This window comes from Pistacia vera, unplaced genomic scaffold, assembly GCF_008641045.1.
Source record: "Pistacia vera cultivar Batoury unplaced genomic scaffold, PisVer_v2 Contig372, whole genome shotgun sequence".
NCBI classification, from domain to species: Eukaryota; Viridiplantae; Streptophyta; class Magnoliopsida; order Sapindales; family Anacardiaceae; genus Pistacia; species Pistacia vera.
The window spans coordinates 936,220-953,538 of record NW_022196193.1 but is presented as its reverse complement, the minus strand read 5'-3'; the positions used below and the strand labels follow the sequence as shown (position 1 = coordinate 953,538).

The window sequence follows — 17,319 nt, the reverse complement described above, 5'->3', positions numbered from 1 at the left end:
TCTTTTCCTCTTTGTGTCCTAGGCAATGCAACACACAAAATCCATGCTAAGGTTCTCCCAAGGGTGCTCGGCTATGGGTAAGGGTAGGTATGGTCCGGCCTTGAATTGACTCTTAGCTCTGACATGATCCACGCCTTCTAATAAGAGCTTGAACACCCCTAACATCTTAGGCCAATAAAAATATTCCTTGATGTTTCTAAAGTCTTAGTAACCCCAAAAAGGCCTGCCAACCCACCACTATGTGCTTCCCTCATAATTAGTTCTCAAACTACCCTTAGGGACACATAATTCTACCCCTGAATAAGTAACCATCATGCATAATGTAATTTTCAAAACCAGGTTTCCCACATTCAGTTAGCATGTTTTCATCTCCAAATCTTCCTCATAAACAATTTCATAATTAAAGCCTAGAACTCTAGAATCAAGTAAAGAAAGTAAGGCATACCTTCTAGAGAGTGCATCGGCTACAACATTGTGTGATCCTTGTTTGTAATTCCGCACAAAAGAAAAGGATTGGATGAACTCAACCATTCAGCATGTCTTGTGTTGAGTTTACGCTGCCCATGATGAACCTCAAAGCTTGGTGGTCCGAATGGAGGACAAATGTTTCGGCCGAAGGTAATGACTCCAATGGTCAAGTGCTTCACTATAGCATAAAACTCCTTATCATAAGTGCTATACTTCCTCCTTGAATCACTAAGCTTCTCACTAAAGTATGCTATTGGCCTCTTGGATTGATTCAAAACTGCCCCAATGCCAACACCGCTTGCATCGCATTCTACTTCAACATTGGTGGAAATCGGGTAGGGCAAGGATGGGAGCTTCACACAACACTCTTTAATCAAATTAAAAGCTTCATTTTCTGCCTTAGTCCACTCAAAAGATCCTTCTTCAAACATTCAGTTATGGGAGCCATAATGGAACTAAAATTAGGGACAAACCTACGGTAGAAAGAGGCTAAACCATGAAAACTCCTAACTTCCGTAATTGAACCAGGTTTAGGCCAATTTGAATGGATTCTACCTTGGATTGATCTACCTTAATTCCTTCTCCCGAAACTACATAACCAAGAACACCAATTGTTTCATAAATAGCTCACATTTTTCAAGCTTAGCATACAACTTCTTTTGCCTCAATAATTCAAGCACTAAGCTAAGGTGTCTACATGACTATCCTCACAAGTACTATATATCAATATATCATCAAAATATACAACCAAAAATTTCCAATGAAAGGTTTGAGTACCTCATTCATTAACCTCATGAAGGTGCTTGGTGCATTGGAAAGGCCAAGGCATCACCATCCATTCATACAATCCTCCCTTGGTCTTGAATGCCGTTTTCCATTCATCTCCCTCTCTCATTCTAATCTGATGGTAAACACTTCTTAGATCAATTTTTGAGAAGATGGTTGCACCATGAAGCTCATCCAACATGTCATCTAACGTGGAATGGGATACCATACTTGATAGTTATCCGATGATGGCCGACTATCAATACACATCCGGTAAGTGCCATCTTTCTTGGGTACAAGCAAGGCTGGAACTGAACAAAGGCTCATGCTTCTCTCACAAATCCCATGGAAATCAACATCCTCAACTTGTCTTTGAAGCTCTCTTGACTCTTTGGATTGCACCTATATGCTGGCCTATTGGGAAGAGGTGCACCAGGATCCAAATCAATATGATGTTCTATTCCCTTAAGTGGTGGCAAACCCCTTGGTAAATAACTAGGAAAGACATCCGCAAATTCATCCAAGAGATGGTGAACTTTTGGGTGAAATTCAGGTTGCTCTCTCTCTGGTTTGTCTGGCTATAAGGAGGGCAATCAGAGGTTTGTGTTTTAGGAAAGCTCTTTCTAATTGGGTGCTATTTGGGAAGAGGGTTTTACGGGTTGGTGCCTTGGATGGTGTTTGGGAAAGTGTTTGGAAGTTGTTTGGTGGGAGCTTGGATAATGGCTTGGGTGGGGGCTAAGGGTGCAAGGGTAATAGACTTCTTGTTGAGCTTGAATGAGTATGTATTCTTGCGGCCATCATGGATCACTTCTCTATCATATTGCCATGGCCTTCCAGTAAAGATTGCAAGCATCCATGGGAATGATATCACAAGTACCTCATCCGAATAGCTCCTCCCAATGGAGAATGGTACCACTACTGCTTGACTACTTGTATGGTGTCTCCATTGCTCAACCATTGTAGCTTGTACGGGTGAGATGATCCACAACCAGCAGCCCCAATTTCTCCACAAGTTTGGTGGAAGCAACATTGGTACAACTCCCACTATCAATGATCATTGAACAAACTTTTCCCTTGATAGTGCACCTGTATGGAACAAGTTCTCCCTTTGGTTCTCTTAGGGGTTTACTTGAGTATGCAGCAACTTCTGAGCATAAGATCTCTCCACTATCAGCTTCCTCAATAACCTCATCTCACTCTCATCTACCTCTTCTTCACTAGAATCCCTTTGACAAGCATCATCAATCTCATTTATTTCTCTAAGGGTCATAACTCTTGGTTGGACAATTTGCTTGGAAGTGCCCATATCCTTGACACTTGAAACATTTCTTGTTCCTCAAATCAGGCCGTGGAGCATCATTCTCACAAAACCTGTTTTCTCCTTGGGTTTCATTGGCTTTGTCTTATCATAAGCCATAGGTGCCACAATGTGGTTTGGTGTAGGAGGTGAACCCCTTTGGTAGGTACTTTCTAAAGAGTTTCTTGGGGGCCAAGGACTTATGCCTTCAATTGTTTTCAATCATTGTAGACAGCTTGCAAACATCCCCAAAGGAATGGTAAGCTTGCAACTCAAGCTTGTATGCAATGTCCTTACTCAAATGCCTATGAACCTTGCAATTGTATGCTCTTTCTCTTCGGGAATACACTTCTCAACATCAACCCTCAAACTCCCGAATATACTCCTCAACTTTTCTATCTCCTTGCTTCAAATTATGGAGCTTAAGATAAAGGTCTTGTTTGTGATTATCGGGCAAGAATCTTTTCTTCAACACTCTCCTCAATTTCTCCCATGATCTAATTCTAGCCTCCTCTCTTTCTCTCTTCTTCCTTGTATTTTCCCACCACAAGGAGGCATACTCCTTGAACTTTAATATGGTACTTTACACTTCTTTTCATCATTATAGCCCTTAAATTCAAATATCTGCTCAATCTCATGCAACAATCAATGAAGTCATTTGGGTCAAGACTTCCATTGAATTCGGGTAAGTCTACTTTAAGACCCCTATCATCATCAAACTTTCTCCTCCTAGGCACTTCGGATCACTAGATGAATCATTACTATCTCCTAAGTTTTCATATACAATGGTGTCCTAAGGATGGTTCGTTGGTAGTAGGTGGGCGACCATCCCGTGGGGGTGGTTGTGGGGTTTCCTCAAAAGTAGTTTTGGGTTGTGAAAGGTTGGCAATGTCCTTAGACATGTTAACCATCAACTCATCATGCTTGACATATTCTCTTTACTTCTCAAGTTCTTCTTGAATTCTTTTGTTGGCACTTTCCACCGGTGTTGGGGTGGAATTGGGGAGGAAGGGGACTTGTTTTCCATGAGAATTTTAAAAGTTTAGCTACTGTGAACAGTAACTCTGGATGAACAGTAACTTTTTGAAAGTTAAAGAAAATGGAAAATGGGAGGGAAAGGTCAAGTGTATGTGTTTTGGTGATTTTGGTTAAGTGTAAGTATTCGTGAATAGTGTTCGTGAATAGTGTTCTATGAATAGTGTTTTTGTGATTAGGCTAAGGAATGGTGGTTAGGAGATGAGATTAGGTTAATTAATTGGGTTTAGGGTTTAGGGTTTGTGTTTAGGCTTTAGGGTTTGGGTTAAGGGTTTAAGGTTTGGTTGTAAAGGAATGGGTTAGTTGACTTTGGAGGGAATTGATTAGGGTTTGGGTGAGGTGGCAATGGGTTTGGGTACAAGGGAACAAGGTGTAAGGGATTTGGTTGGGGAATAGTGTTTGATGAGAGAGAAAAATTGTCATTCACTTGTAACAAAGAGAAGTTTTGAAAACACTTAGGCCAAAGAACTCCAAATCCGGCAATGTATACTCCAAAATCCGGCCAACTTCATTCAATCAATCCTACTCCAATTCAAAAACTAAGCTCTGATACCAAATGATCCAAATCCAACCAATTTTCAACAAAAAACAACACAAAATATGCCCTAAACTCAAGCTCAAATTCGGCCAAACACAAATGGAAGCAATGTTGCACTTACTTGCAAATTTTAGGTTAAGACAAGAATGAACACTTCAAGCATAAGGAATTCTCCACCAACTGAATCGATTCACACCAAATCTCCTTGCTAAGACTTGGATAAAGAAATCTCAATAAGAACACAAAGTTCTCTCAATGGTTAAACCAAGTTTTGATAATTTCATGAACTACTTTACAAGGAGAATAGTTGCCTTTATATAGGCAATTACAAGGTTAAAAGAGTAATCAACAAATACATTACAAGAAAATGAAAAATAATAAATATTACACAAAAATTACAAGCCTTCCATTCAAAAATAAGGCCATACCCATTTAATGCAAAAAAGGGACATGATTCCCTAATTCTAGGGTTCATGTCTTTAACCCCCTATTAGTTGAAAAAACTCACTTTATTAGCCCAAAACTGATCAAGATCCTAATCAAGTTACTAATAAGGGTGCAAGAGAATGGGCTTGAAGATCTTGCAATTGGATCCAATAAGGGTTCAAGTGGATTTCCCCTTTGGAATGAGAATGGGCCGAATGGGCTTACTCAACACTTGGGCTTCTCTCTTGGTGGACTTGAGTTCCTTGTTGGGCTTGGACTTGGAATGGTTTGGGCCAAAGTGCTTGGGCTCTCTCTCCCCTTGGGACTTGCTTGGGCCGAATCTCCTCCAATGCTTTCCACACTCCACAATCCAAGTGTTTTAGGACTTGGAATGAAATTCTTGATTCAACCGAATTAACAAGTGTTTTAGGACTTGTAATTCCTTGTCACATCATGTTTACAAGTGTTTTAGGACTTGAAACGTATCATCTACTCTTCTTCCTCTGTTACTCTTATTCTAGATTTCTTTCCTTACATCAAACTTCTCTTTCTTCTTACTTCCTCTAAGATTCAGTTTTCTTACGACATGTAAGCACAAATAGGGAAACTAATCAGGATATAGAAATGGCATGATGCATATGCAAAATGCATAGACTTTTCTAGCAAAGCATTTCTTTTCTGTTTTTCTATTTCTTATTCTGTTTTCTATTCTCTTTTGTTTTCTGTTTCTTTCTATTCTTTTTGCTTTTCTATTCTTTCTTCTTTTTCTATTCTTTTTCTTTTTTTCTATGTTCTTTGCTTTTTCTATTCTTTTTCTTTTCTTTTCTATTCTTTCTTTGCCGATCAGACTCGGTTGAGGCATGGATTCTAAACCCTGGCTGTGTGAGTGTATTCTCAAATTCTTTTTAGGTACAGTCCTCATCCACATGTACTTCTTACGGACTATACAAATTCTTCTTTCTTATCTTAGGCCGCTCACTAAAGGCGGGGTGCATGCGGGGTTATTTACTTCTCTGTCACTCACGAGTCCCTTGTCGCAACAACCTTTTCTTCTCTTATCTTTCATTAGGAATTAATATTCAATTTCTTTTATTTCTTTTCTTTGTTCTTAGTGTTCTATGCATGTAGAGGGCTTATTCTTGTTATTCTTCTAAATTCAAATGTTTAAATGCAAAAATGCAATATGGCATGTAGACATGTATTTCTCTACTTTTTCTCCCATCTACAAACATATCAATATAACATGCTATCATATTCATACATGCCCTTCACTTGAAATTTCATCAAACAATTTGTATGCACAAGCAAAACACAAGTCGATTACACCTCCATAACAATCTCTAACCACCAAAATTTGGAGCAAAGCTCCCTAAAATCAAACACACAACCTCGAGGAAATCACACTCCATAATTCTACTCAAATTCTTTCAAATTCATCCAAACTTCCACCATTCACATATACACAAATACTACTTCTTATGGTTGAATCCTAACCTCATTCAACATCAACATCAATAATGCTCAACATATAACACATACATACATGTAAGAATTTCTCTACACAATTATGCTCAAATCATATCTAGGGTGGATTTACTTACCTTGAATTTGAGTAATTCCAACACTATAATCTCTCTTTGGTAGAATTCCTCTCCTCTTAAACCCTAAGCATATAAAACTATAAGAATTCAACACTTTAAAAAATTTAATCTCACATCTTATGCAAGAATCTTACCTTTGGATGCTTAGGATGAAAATTTATCAAAATCTAGCCAAAATCCTATGGATTTCCTTGGAAATTTAGTGAAGAAATTTGAGGAATGTGGGGTGAAAGTGGCGTGAATAATGGGTGGAGTGGCTAGGGTTTCACTCTTGAACCCTTAATATCACATAATATTATTTATAGATTCCCATTTTACCCTGCACTTCTATGAAATTCCACTTTTGCCCTTTAGTAAATTACAATAATGCCTCATTTCCATTGCATTATCCATGTAATTCTAATTCTTTTCACTCCCCACACTTTCAACTAATTATGGGTGGAATGAACATTTTGCCCTTAAGCAAGTTTTCCAGAATTTTCTCAAAATTCCAACTGGTTCTTTGCCCCGGCGAAATTTTCCTTTGCCTGGGAACCTTTTTCTTTGCCTCAGCGAAGTCTAGAATTTCTGACACACAAGTTTGGGCAGAAAGTTCATTACCGCGGGAAAAAGTGAAAATGCCAATTTTCTTTCTTTCACCTTGGAATAAGTAATTGATAATCCATAAATTATACAGTTTTTAGATATTTTGTCAGATTTAGGTACTTTCTAGTGCATTTTGACCTGAATTGTTGCTAATCTTTTACTTTTCGTGTTTCAGGTTAAAATGGACTTTTGAGCAAATAAAGACAAAATTGAATAGTTTTGACTCAGAAATTAGCGGATCTCAGAAGATAGGAGAGTTCGGAGCAGGACAAAGCACGATGAAGCTGTTCCCAAGGAAGAGAGCCGAGAATGAAGAAGACGAAGAAGAAGCAGAGTGGCAGTTCTGTAATTTCAGAACTTTCAAGGCTTCGCCCCGGCGAAGGAATTGTCTTCGCCGCGGCGAAGTAAGCCAGAGTGATTGGGATTTCTTCATTCTTCGCCACAGCGAAGAAGAACAGTCAATTATTCAGTTTTGTTAAACGCACAGTTTCGTGTTGTGCGTGTTTTGGCTGGGTTTTTGGACTAAATAAAAGAAAAAATTAACCTTTTGCCAGAGGATCTTCAGCTTTTTAGGTTTAGCCGCTTTTAAACTTTTCTTAGAGTAAAACTTGGAGTTTTTCGATGTTTAAGGAAGAAGATTCGGATTTTGACTGGAAGATTCATCTTTGGGGAGATTTCTTATCTTTCATCTCAGTTTTATTATGCTTAACTTGTTTATTTTTGTTTTTCGTTTTTGTAGTATTAATTTAGCTATGAACTAACCTATTTTGGGTTAGGGTTTTGATTGTAGTTTGGATTTTAAAGGGTTAAGTGTTGATTGTGTTTTTCATGGAATAAGCTTGGTTGTGTGTTACTCTGAAATTGACATGCTGTATTGTGATGAACATGATGAGATTGAGAAATAATTCATGTTAGGCTTCTTGGGTAATCACCATTATAGTATTGGATGCTAGAGATAGATTCAAGAATTAATGAAATCAATTTAGGATTCTTGTGCTTAATGAATTTAGAATTATTAACCTTCAATTTGTTGGGTGCGGAATGTTAATAAGGATGAATAGGAAAACATAGCCCGAGAGGGTATGTTTAACATATTAGTGAATTCGATTTACAACCATTGCGCATGAATGTGAATATAGTGTAATTATTAGGTTTAACCCATAAAAATCCAAACGAAGTCAAAACCCTACCCGTTTTGCTTGAATTGATATTCCATGTTTCATCTTGCTTTCTTAATTAAGATTTAATTCTTGGTTTAATTTCTTTGTTGTTTTTAATTAAAATTTGCTCCCACCAATCCAAAGAATTCGATTGCTTCAACTTGATAACGTTAGGAAACTTAGTGCTTTGCTAACAATCCTCGTGGGAACGATATCCTACCCATCACTTTATTACTTTATGCAACTAGTGCACTTGCTACATATTGCATGTTGTAGAAAACATGCATCAGTAATACTAAGGGCATTAAAACATAAATAGAGTTACGTAACTCGATGTGGGTGTTACAAAATCCGCCAAAGCCTAACCTTTGATTGCCATTCTCGGGATGTACTTTATATTATGCTAACTCATTTCCGTTGTCCACTAAATCAATATGCCCGATGCCTCAGGCTTTTGTATTATTTTCCTCAACAGAAAGTTGGTCAACGCGTGGATGGAGTGCACCTGGAAGTAAGGCTGCAGCTTTTTGGCGATGATGACAAGGGCATAGGCGAGCTTCTCCATTTTGGGGTATCTCGTCTCCGCATCGAGCAGCATATTGCTCACATATTATACTGGCCACTACACTCTCCCTCTTCATGTACCAATGTGGCACTGATAGTAGGCTTTGATACTGACAAATACAATAGCAGTGGCTCACCCTAGACGGGCTTTGACAATAAAGGAGGTTGTCCCAGATGTTTCTTTAGTTTCTGGAAGGCCCTCTCGCACTCCTCTATCCAATTGAAATCTTTCTTCCCTTTCACGGTCTCAAAGAATGGTAAGCATCTGTCTGTGGCTCGAGAAACAAACCTGCTGAGTGTGACCACACGTCTGGTTAAGCTGTGTACCTGTCTTATACTGGTCGAGCTTTTCATATCTAGCAAAGCTTGAATCTTCTCTGGGTTGGCTTCAACAACCCGTTGATTTACAAAGAACCCTAAGAATTTTCTGAGCTTACTCCAAAAGTACATTTTAGGGGGTTGAGCTTCATTCTTGTAACAACTGCTGTAAACTAGTACAATGCATGCATAATAATAATAGAAAATGGGCCCAAAACTTTTCTTTTTTATTATATGTAATAAGTCTTTTATACACAAAGAGCATTATTTACAAAATGCCATTTAAAAAGACAAAAACAGGGGAAACAGCGTAGCTATTGCTCCTCGCTTGCCGACGCCCCTCCGACTGCATCATCACCTAGATCCTGCATCCACAGAGGAAAATAACCGGGTGAGCACAAAATAATGCTTAGTAAGTAAACCCTCTATCTGTCTATCCCCGTATGTATTTCTTTTAATTCTTTCCTCACACTTTCTGTTGTTTTCTACTAAACGTCATGGCCTCATCTTACCGGAGGTACTGCCGGATGGCATTCACACAGCACCATCTCACTCTTCATGACTGTCGGGTGGAGTTCACACAGCACCAACCTGCTCTTAGTGACTACCGAGTAGGGATCACGAAGCACCTACCCGGTTTTCGTAACTATCGGGTGGAGACCACAAAGCACCTACCCGTTCCTCATGACTTTCGGGTGACGATCATAAAGCATCAACCCATTTCTAATAACTAATCGGGTGACGATCACAAAGCATCAACCCGTTTCTAATAACTATCGGGTGACGATCACAAAGCATCAACCCTTTTCTCATAACTGTCGGGTGATGATCACAAAGCATCAACCCTTTTCTAATGCTCTTCTCATTCACTGTACTCTAGCACTTCTCATTCTCTCTACCCTTAGAGTAGTTGCATCCACAAAGTTCTCTACTCATAGAGCAAGTGCATACACAAAGTTTCCTACTCTTTCTTAAGTCACTTCTCAATGCACAATTAATGCCTATGGATGGTTCATCTCCACTAATGCACTTATGAAATGCCAACATGCAATGTTGCAAGAATTAAGGTTCACTACTCATACTCAAACCTCTATTAGGCATTTCATCAAACAACTCAAGTGCATAATAAAACTCTACTATAACAATAATTCTAAGTCTTTCTCTAACCATCCAAAATGGGGAGAAACCCCCTCACATAGCCATAAATCCTGCCAAAGAAAGACACTTCCAAAAAGGATTTCTCAATATCCTTCAATTCCATCTCAAACTACATTTCCAACCCACATCTCACTTCTCACAATTGAAGTGTATGAACAACCACAAGCAATAATAATCTCCATTTAAAACTCAATAACATAGCATATAACATGTATATAACATACATACATAATTGCTATTAAAACCCTAATCAAGAAAATTCTCAAATCTCAACTTGGGTTAGGATTTACTTACCTTGTTATGGAGAGATCTCACTAGCTCTTCCTTTCTCTTGGTTTGCTTGACTTTTTCTCTACTCTTAGGATGCCTTAGATTGATTTTCTACCCCAAAACACTCCAAAAGCCCTCTAAAAATCCTTGAACAAGTGAAAGAGAAATTGAGAGGACGTAAGAAAGGAGAGTGGCGATGAAGAAGAAGAATGAAGGGTTTGCAATGACTTAATTCATTTTAATGCAATTTATGCACAAGCATTCTCATTTTGTCCTTACTCTTCCTTGGGAATTCCATCTATATCCTTTGATTCATTACAAACAAACCCCCATATCAACATATTCTCCATGAAAATTCCTTACATTTTACTCCCCACTTTTCTTACTAATTAGGGGTAGAATGGTCAAATTGCCCTTAGGGAAGAAAATATCTAAAACTTAACAAACATTTTGGTCGGCCCGTAGCCGCAGCGAAAAAGCTTCCATCGCCGCGGCGAAACTGTCCAGCAGCTTCCCCGTGGGCTTCAACACCTATTCGCCGCGGCAAAGATCATTCTTCGCCCTGGCGAAGCCTGGAACACTAAACTTCTTCTATTTTTAATCAATTTCAAAGCAAGTGTTCAACATATCACTCAATCAAAGGTCAACCAACCAATAATACTTATAAACCAACTCAAATAAGAGCAAAAGAAGAAACATTAGCTACGTACCTCAAGTGGGGCGTTACAATTCTGTATTTTCTGAGGATGTCGAACATTTCCCCTAGATACTTAACGTAGCTTTTGACGACATTTGATTTGATAAGCATGTCGTTGATGTATACCTCCATAGTTTTGCTGAATTGGTCGACAAACATCTTGTTCACCAAGCACTAGTAGGTTGCCCCAGCATTCTTCAGGCCAAACGGCATAACCTTGTAACAATAAATCTCATGGTTAGTAATAAAGGAGGTATGCTATTCATCGGGTGATACATCGGGTGATACGTCAGGATTTGGTTATATCCCAAGAATGCACCCATGAAGCTAAGTGGTGCATTTCTAGCTATCTCGTCTACTAGTTTATCAATTTGTGCTAGGGGAAAGTTGTCTTTGAGATAGGCTTTATTCAAGTCTATAGAGTCAACACAAGTTCACCATTTGCAGTTTGACTTCTTAACTAGGACTAGGTTGGCAAGCCAATCCAGGTACTTCACTTCTCTAATAAAGTTGATATTCAAGAGTTTGTCAACTTCATCTTTGAGCGCTTTAGAACAATCTGCATCCATAGACCTTTTTTTTGTCTTATTGGCCGAGCTTTTGGGTCAATGTTCAGCTTATGACACATTACCTCAGTGTTGATCCCCACCATATCTGCATGCACCCGTGCAAACACATCGAGGTTTTTCTTCAGAAACCTTACCAGATTATCAACCATTTCTTTGCTCGGGCTACTACCAATTTTCAGTACGTGAGTTGGATCTTCCTTGCTAACACATATTTCTTGCAACTCTTCTGTCGGCCCTATCGCGAGCTCTTCTTTGTGGATGCAAGAATCTATGGTATGATTGAGAGATCCAAGGTATGGTTCAGACTCTGTAATAACCATTATTCTCGGGAATGGCCATTTCAATGCAGCATTTATGGCCCGATTGTAACATTCATAAGATTCTTTCCTACAGCTCCCGATCATTGCGACTCCCCCGGGAGTGGGGTACCTCATTGCTTGGCAACGTACTGATGTGACTACACTCAAACCATCCAAGATCGGTCTTCTGAGGATGACGTTGTATGTGGTTGGGCAATCTACCACTAAGAATTCAGTCATTACTGACCTGATTTTAGGTTCTGCCCCTAGAGTCACGGGAAGGTCAGTCGTTTCCTTGGGGACCAGATTGTCCCAGGTGAATCTGTAGATTGGTGAAGGACACGCCTTCAAGTCTCTCTCTGTGAACCTCATCTCCCGAAAGGCTCCCAAAAGGATGATGTTCGCTACACTTCTATTATCAACCATTACCTTTAGCACTCTAGTATTGTCAATCCTGGCTGCGATTACGATCGCATCATGATTATGGTGAGGGGATTCTTTGCATTCTTCAACAATGAATCCTACCACCTTGCTTTCTTGTTTAGGCTGTTTCGGTAGCTTCTGTTCACAGCTCATTATCCTGGGGACCGAATCTGTTTGGGTCTCTCGAGTGTACTACTCACGAGCACACTTTGAGCTCCCCGCTATGTTAAGCCCCCCGTAGATCATGCACACCAGGACCTTTTTGTTGGCGTTGGTTGGGGCTTACTAGACCTGGTTATTTTGCTCGCTAGTATTTTCGCGAACTCGTGCCTCCTTGACAAATTCCTTTAGGTGGCCCCTTCATATCAGGTCTTCAACGGCATCTTTCAAACCCTGACACTCATTGGTGTTATGCCCAATGTCTCGATGGTATCAGCAATATTTTTGTGATATCTCCTGCTCAGAGCCCCCCTCACCCTTTCTGTAGTGGGCAGTCTCTTTGCCTCACGAGAGACTTCGTAAATGTGAGCTATGTCTTGCGTATATTCTGCGTATCACAGGAAGGGTTGCATGTCCCCATGGTCATCTATTCTCTGTCTTTTTTGGGACCTGTTCTGGTCCCTATCATTATGGTCTTGGGCCTTTTGCTTATCTGATGGGTGATCTTGTCACCTGTCCAGGGCTCTTCTTGGCGAGCTTCTAGCTAAGGCTGCTAACGAGCTTTCTACTTCTGGTGCTTTGCAACCATCTAATAAAACTTTGCCAAGCTCACATGATCTTCGCTTTGGAGCTCTTTTTACAGTTCCTTGTTAGGCCTGATGCCTGTAATTAGCAAAGTTCGGATTGACTCTTCGAGTGCATCCACTAGAACCTTATTAAATACGAGGATACGGTTTTGTCTCTTTCCTAATGAATATTGCTCAAGTAGCTGAGCGACATTGCTAATTGTCTCCTCACTTGGAATTGCTATAAGTACAGCAAAGAGAACTATTACCAAGAATTGATGGAGTTCGCCTTGAGTCTTTTGTATCACCTATTGGCATCCCCTACCAATGTGACAGCGAAGCAGCGTCACTTCGTTAGGTCACAGACCTGGTGAAGCTCCATCAGGTCATTGAAATTGTCGTGGTCAATGAGGTCTCTTGTCCCGTCGAACTTACTCTTTGGCGCCCTAAATCCCTGTGGAAGTGGGGCCTAGTGAACCTCCTCTGTGAAGGGGGAACTCATTATTTCTTCTACCACACCGTTCTGGCAAGCCCTTAGATTGTCAAGCATTTTCTACACACGATCCAAGTATTCATTGTGATTGTCCTGGATGGCTCTATTCAACCTTACCTCAAGCAAGTGACTTCGCAAATCTGTCACTTGTGAACCCCCTCCATTACGCATGTTGATGCACGAGGTTGAGTCATGATGGCTTGGCTGATAAATGCTATCATGCTCGTCAGTGCGTTGCTCACGACATCGGATATAACTACAACATCGGTCATTGCCAGATTGGTGCACATACTCATCTCACGAGCTTGCGAGGATCAGGCTTGTATTAGGCGTGGGTTAAGACCGGCATGCTGATGTTGAGGATTCCACCGAGTTGGTCGAGCGTCTCGTGGGTGACCATTACCTTCGCTTTCACCCATTGGTTCTTTCCATGGCTGCTTCCCGGGGTTGGTTTGCCCATGTGACTCATGCTTGTGAGCAGAGTGCACCCTTTGACGTCAAGGGTGTTAGTCACCCCTTGGAGCTGATAAGCCAAACTTGTAACAACTGTTGTACACTAGTACAATGCATGCATAATAACAATAGAAAATGGGCCCAAAACTTTTCCTTTTTATTATAAGTCATACGTCTTTTATACACAAAGAACGTCATTTACAAAAATGCCATTTTAAAAGACAACACAAGGGAAACAGTGTAGCTATTGCTCCTCGCTTGCCGACGCCCCTCTGACTGCATCATCACCTAGATCCTGCATCCATAAAGGAAAATAACGGGGTGAGCACAAAATAATGCTCAGTAAGTAAAACCCTCTATCTGTCTATCCCCGTATGTGTTACTCTTAATTCTTTCCTCACACTTTCTGTTGTTTCCTACTAAATGTCATGGCCTCATCTTACCGGAGGTACGGCCGAATGGCGTTCACACAGCACCATCTCACTCTTCATGACTATCGGGTGGAATTCACACAACACCAACCCATTCTTAGTGACTACCGAGTGGGGGTCACGAAGCACCAACTCGGTTTTCGTAACTATCGGGTGGAGACCACATAGCACCTACCCGTTCCTCATGACTTTCGGGTAACGATCGCCAAGCATTAACCCGTTCCTAATCACTGTCGGGTGATGATCACAAAGCATCAACCCATCTCTAATAAATATCGGGTGATGATCACAAAGCATCAACCCCTTTTTTAATAATTAACCGGGTGATGGTCACAAAGCATCCACCCGTTTTCTAATAACTAACCAGGTGATGGTCACAAAGCATCCACCCGTTTCTAATGCCTATCGGGTGATGAAGCACAACGCATCAACCCATTCCTAATGCTAGTCGGGTGATGATCACAAAGCATCAACCCGATTCTTATAAATGTAAGGTGATGATCACAAAGCATCAACCATTTCTACTACTCTTCTCATTCACTCCACTTAGCACTTCTCAATCTCTCTACCTAGAGTAGTTGCATCCACAAAGTTCTCTTCTCAAAGAGCAAGTGCATACACAAAGTTTCTACTCTTTCTTAGGTCACTTCTCAATGCATAATTTATGCCTATGGATGGTTCATCTCCACTAATGCACTTATGAAATGCCAAGCAATGTTGCAAGAATTAAGGTTCACTACTCATACTCCAACCTATATAGGCATTCTCAAACAACTCAAGTGCATAATAAAACTCTACTATAACAATGATTCTAAATCTTTCTCTAACCATCCAAAATGGGGAGAAACCCCCTCACATATCCACATATCCTGCCAAAGAAAGACACTTCCAAAAGGATTTCCTCCGTACCCTTCAATTCCATCTCAAACTACCTTTCCAACCCACATCTCACATCTTACATTTGCAAGTATAAACAGTACAAGGCACTAGAAATCTCTATTTAAGACTCAATCACATGGCATTAACATGTATATAAAAAAACATAAAACATAGGCTATCAAACCCTAATCAAGAAAATTCTCAAATCTCAACTTGGGTTGGGGTTTACTTACTTGTTATTGAGAGATTTCACTAACTCGTCCTCACTTGGTTTGCTTGATCTCTCTCTCCTCTTCAACGAATAAAAACAAAACCCTCAAAATCAAATATACAAAAACTCACAGACTTCACAACCAAAGCAAGAACCTTACCTTAGGATGTCTTAGGTTGATTTTTTACCCCAAATCACTCCAAAGCCCTTAAAAACTCCTTGATCAAAAGAAAGAGAATTTGAGAGGGAGAAAGAGAGGAGAGTGGCGATGGAGAAGAAGAATGAAGGGTTTGCAATGACTTATTCCTTTAATGAAATTATCACAAGCATTCTCATTTTGCCCTTACTCTTCTTTGGGAATTCTATCTATATCCTTTGATTCATTACAAACACACCCCCTAGCAACATACTCCATGAAAATTCCTTCAATACTCCCCACTTTTCCTGCTAATTAGGGTAGAATGGTCAAATTGCCTTAGGGAAGAAAATATCTAAAACTAAACGAAAAGTCCAGCAGCTTCCCGTGGCTTCAACACCCCTTCGCCGCGGCGAAGATTCTTCTTCGCCCCGGCAGAGCTTGGAACACTGAACTTCTTCTATTTTCAGCCAATTTCAGGGCAAGTATTCAACATAACACTCAATCAAAGGTCAACACAAGCAATATACCAAGAAACCAACTCAAATAGAGCAAAGAAAGAAACAATAACTACGTACCTCAAGTGGGGCGTTACAATTCTCCCCCTTAAAAGAATTTTGTCCTCGAAATTCATACAAATAATCTAGGAAACGATTTGCATGTCCGTTCTATTCCCAAGTGGCCTCTTCCACTTTGTGATCCTCCAAAGGACTTCACTAACGGAAAACTCTTGTTCCGAAGCTCTTTAACCTTCGATCTAAAATCTGAACTAGACGTTCTATATACTAGATTCTTGTTACTTCGACGTCCTCTACACTCAGGATGTGGAGGGGATCACTTACATATTTCGTAGCATCGAGACATTGAAGACATCATGCACCTGTCCATGCTAGGTGGTAGTGCCAATCTGTAGGCCACCCTTCCCACTTGTTGCAAGACCTCAAATGGACCTACGTATCTCGGTGCTAACTCCCTTTGCTTCCGAAGCCATTACTCGCTTGTAAGGGGGAACTTTCAAAAAACTTTGTCGCCCACATTGGAATTCCACCTCTTTCCTCTTCAAGTCGGCATAACTCTTCTGTCGATCTGGGCTTGTTTCATTCTATTTCTGATTAACTTCAACATCTTCTACCAGCTTCTAAGTCATCTCTGGCCCAAGAGCGGTACTCAACTCATATTTTTCGCCTACTTCACCAATGTAGCGGAGACCTACACCGTTACCATATAGAGCCTCGTAAGGCGCCATTCTAATTGTAGCTGATAACTATTGTTGTAGGCAAATTCACTAAGGGTAGCATTCATGCGGGTACTCTGATCATGCAACAGGCTTCAACATATCCTCGAGCACCTGATTCGTTCTTCGTTTGGCCATCGTCTGAGGATGATAGGCAGTACTGAAAGCTAAACGGTGCCCAAACTCCTCTGTAAACTCGTCCAGAAGGCTGAGACAAATCTAGAATCTCTACGACACTATAGTTGGGCACACCATGCAATCTGACTATCTCCTGAGGTAAATCTGAGCCAATTGATCTGCATTGGTGCTCTCCTACGGGAAGGAAATGGGCTGATTTGGTTAATCTATCCACAATCACCCATATAGCATTACACCATTTCTGTACTCTGGGGAGACCCGTGATAAAATCCATTGAAATGCTCTCCCATTTCCACTCTGGAATACTCAATGGTTGAAGCAACCCTGATGGCCGTTGGTCTTCCGCTTTCACTTGCTGACAAGTTAGACATTTAGCCACAAACTTGCAATGTCTTTCTTCATACCGCCACCAATAGCCTTTCTTTCATCTTGATACATCTTGGTTG

General features: G+C 40.4%; 1 protein-coding gene across 1 annotated transcript; it reads right to left on the bottom strand.

Annotated features, from left to right (window-relative positions):
* Window positions 1-464: 464 nt before the first annotated feature.
* LOC116140420 lies at window positions 465-899 on the bottom strand. The gene has a single exon (XM_031426053.1). It carries the CDS (start codon window positions 897-899, stop codon window positions 465-467), a length of 435 nt encoding a protein of 144 aa, XP_031281913.1.
* Window positions 900-17,319: the final 16,420 nt, after the last annotated feature.

Bases quoted from the DNA above. Each gene is read 5' to 3' on its own strand.
- LOC116140420 (XM_031426053.1), bottom strand. From the start codon at position 899: ATGTTTGAAGAAGGATCTTTTGAGTGGACTAAGGCAGAAAATGAAGCT.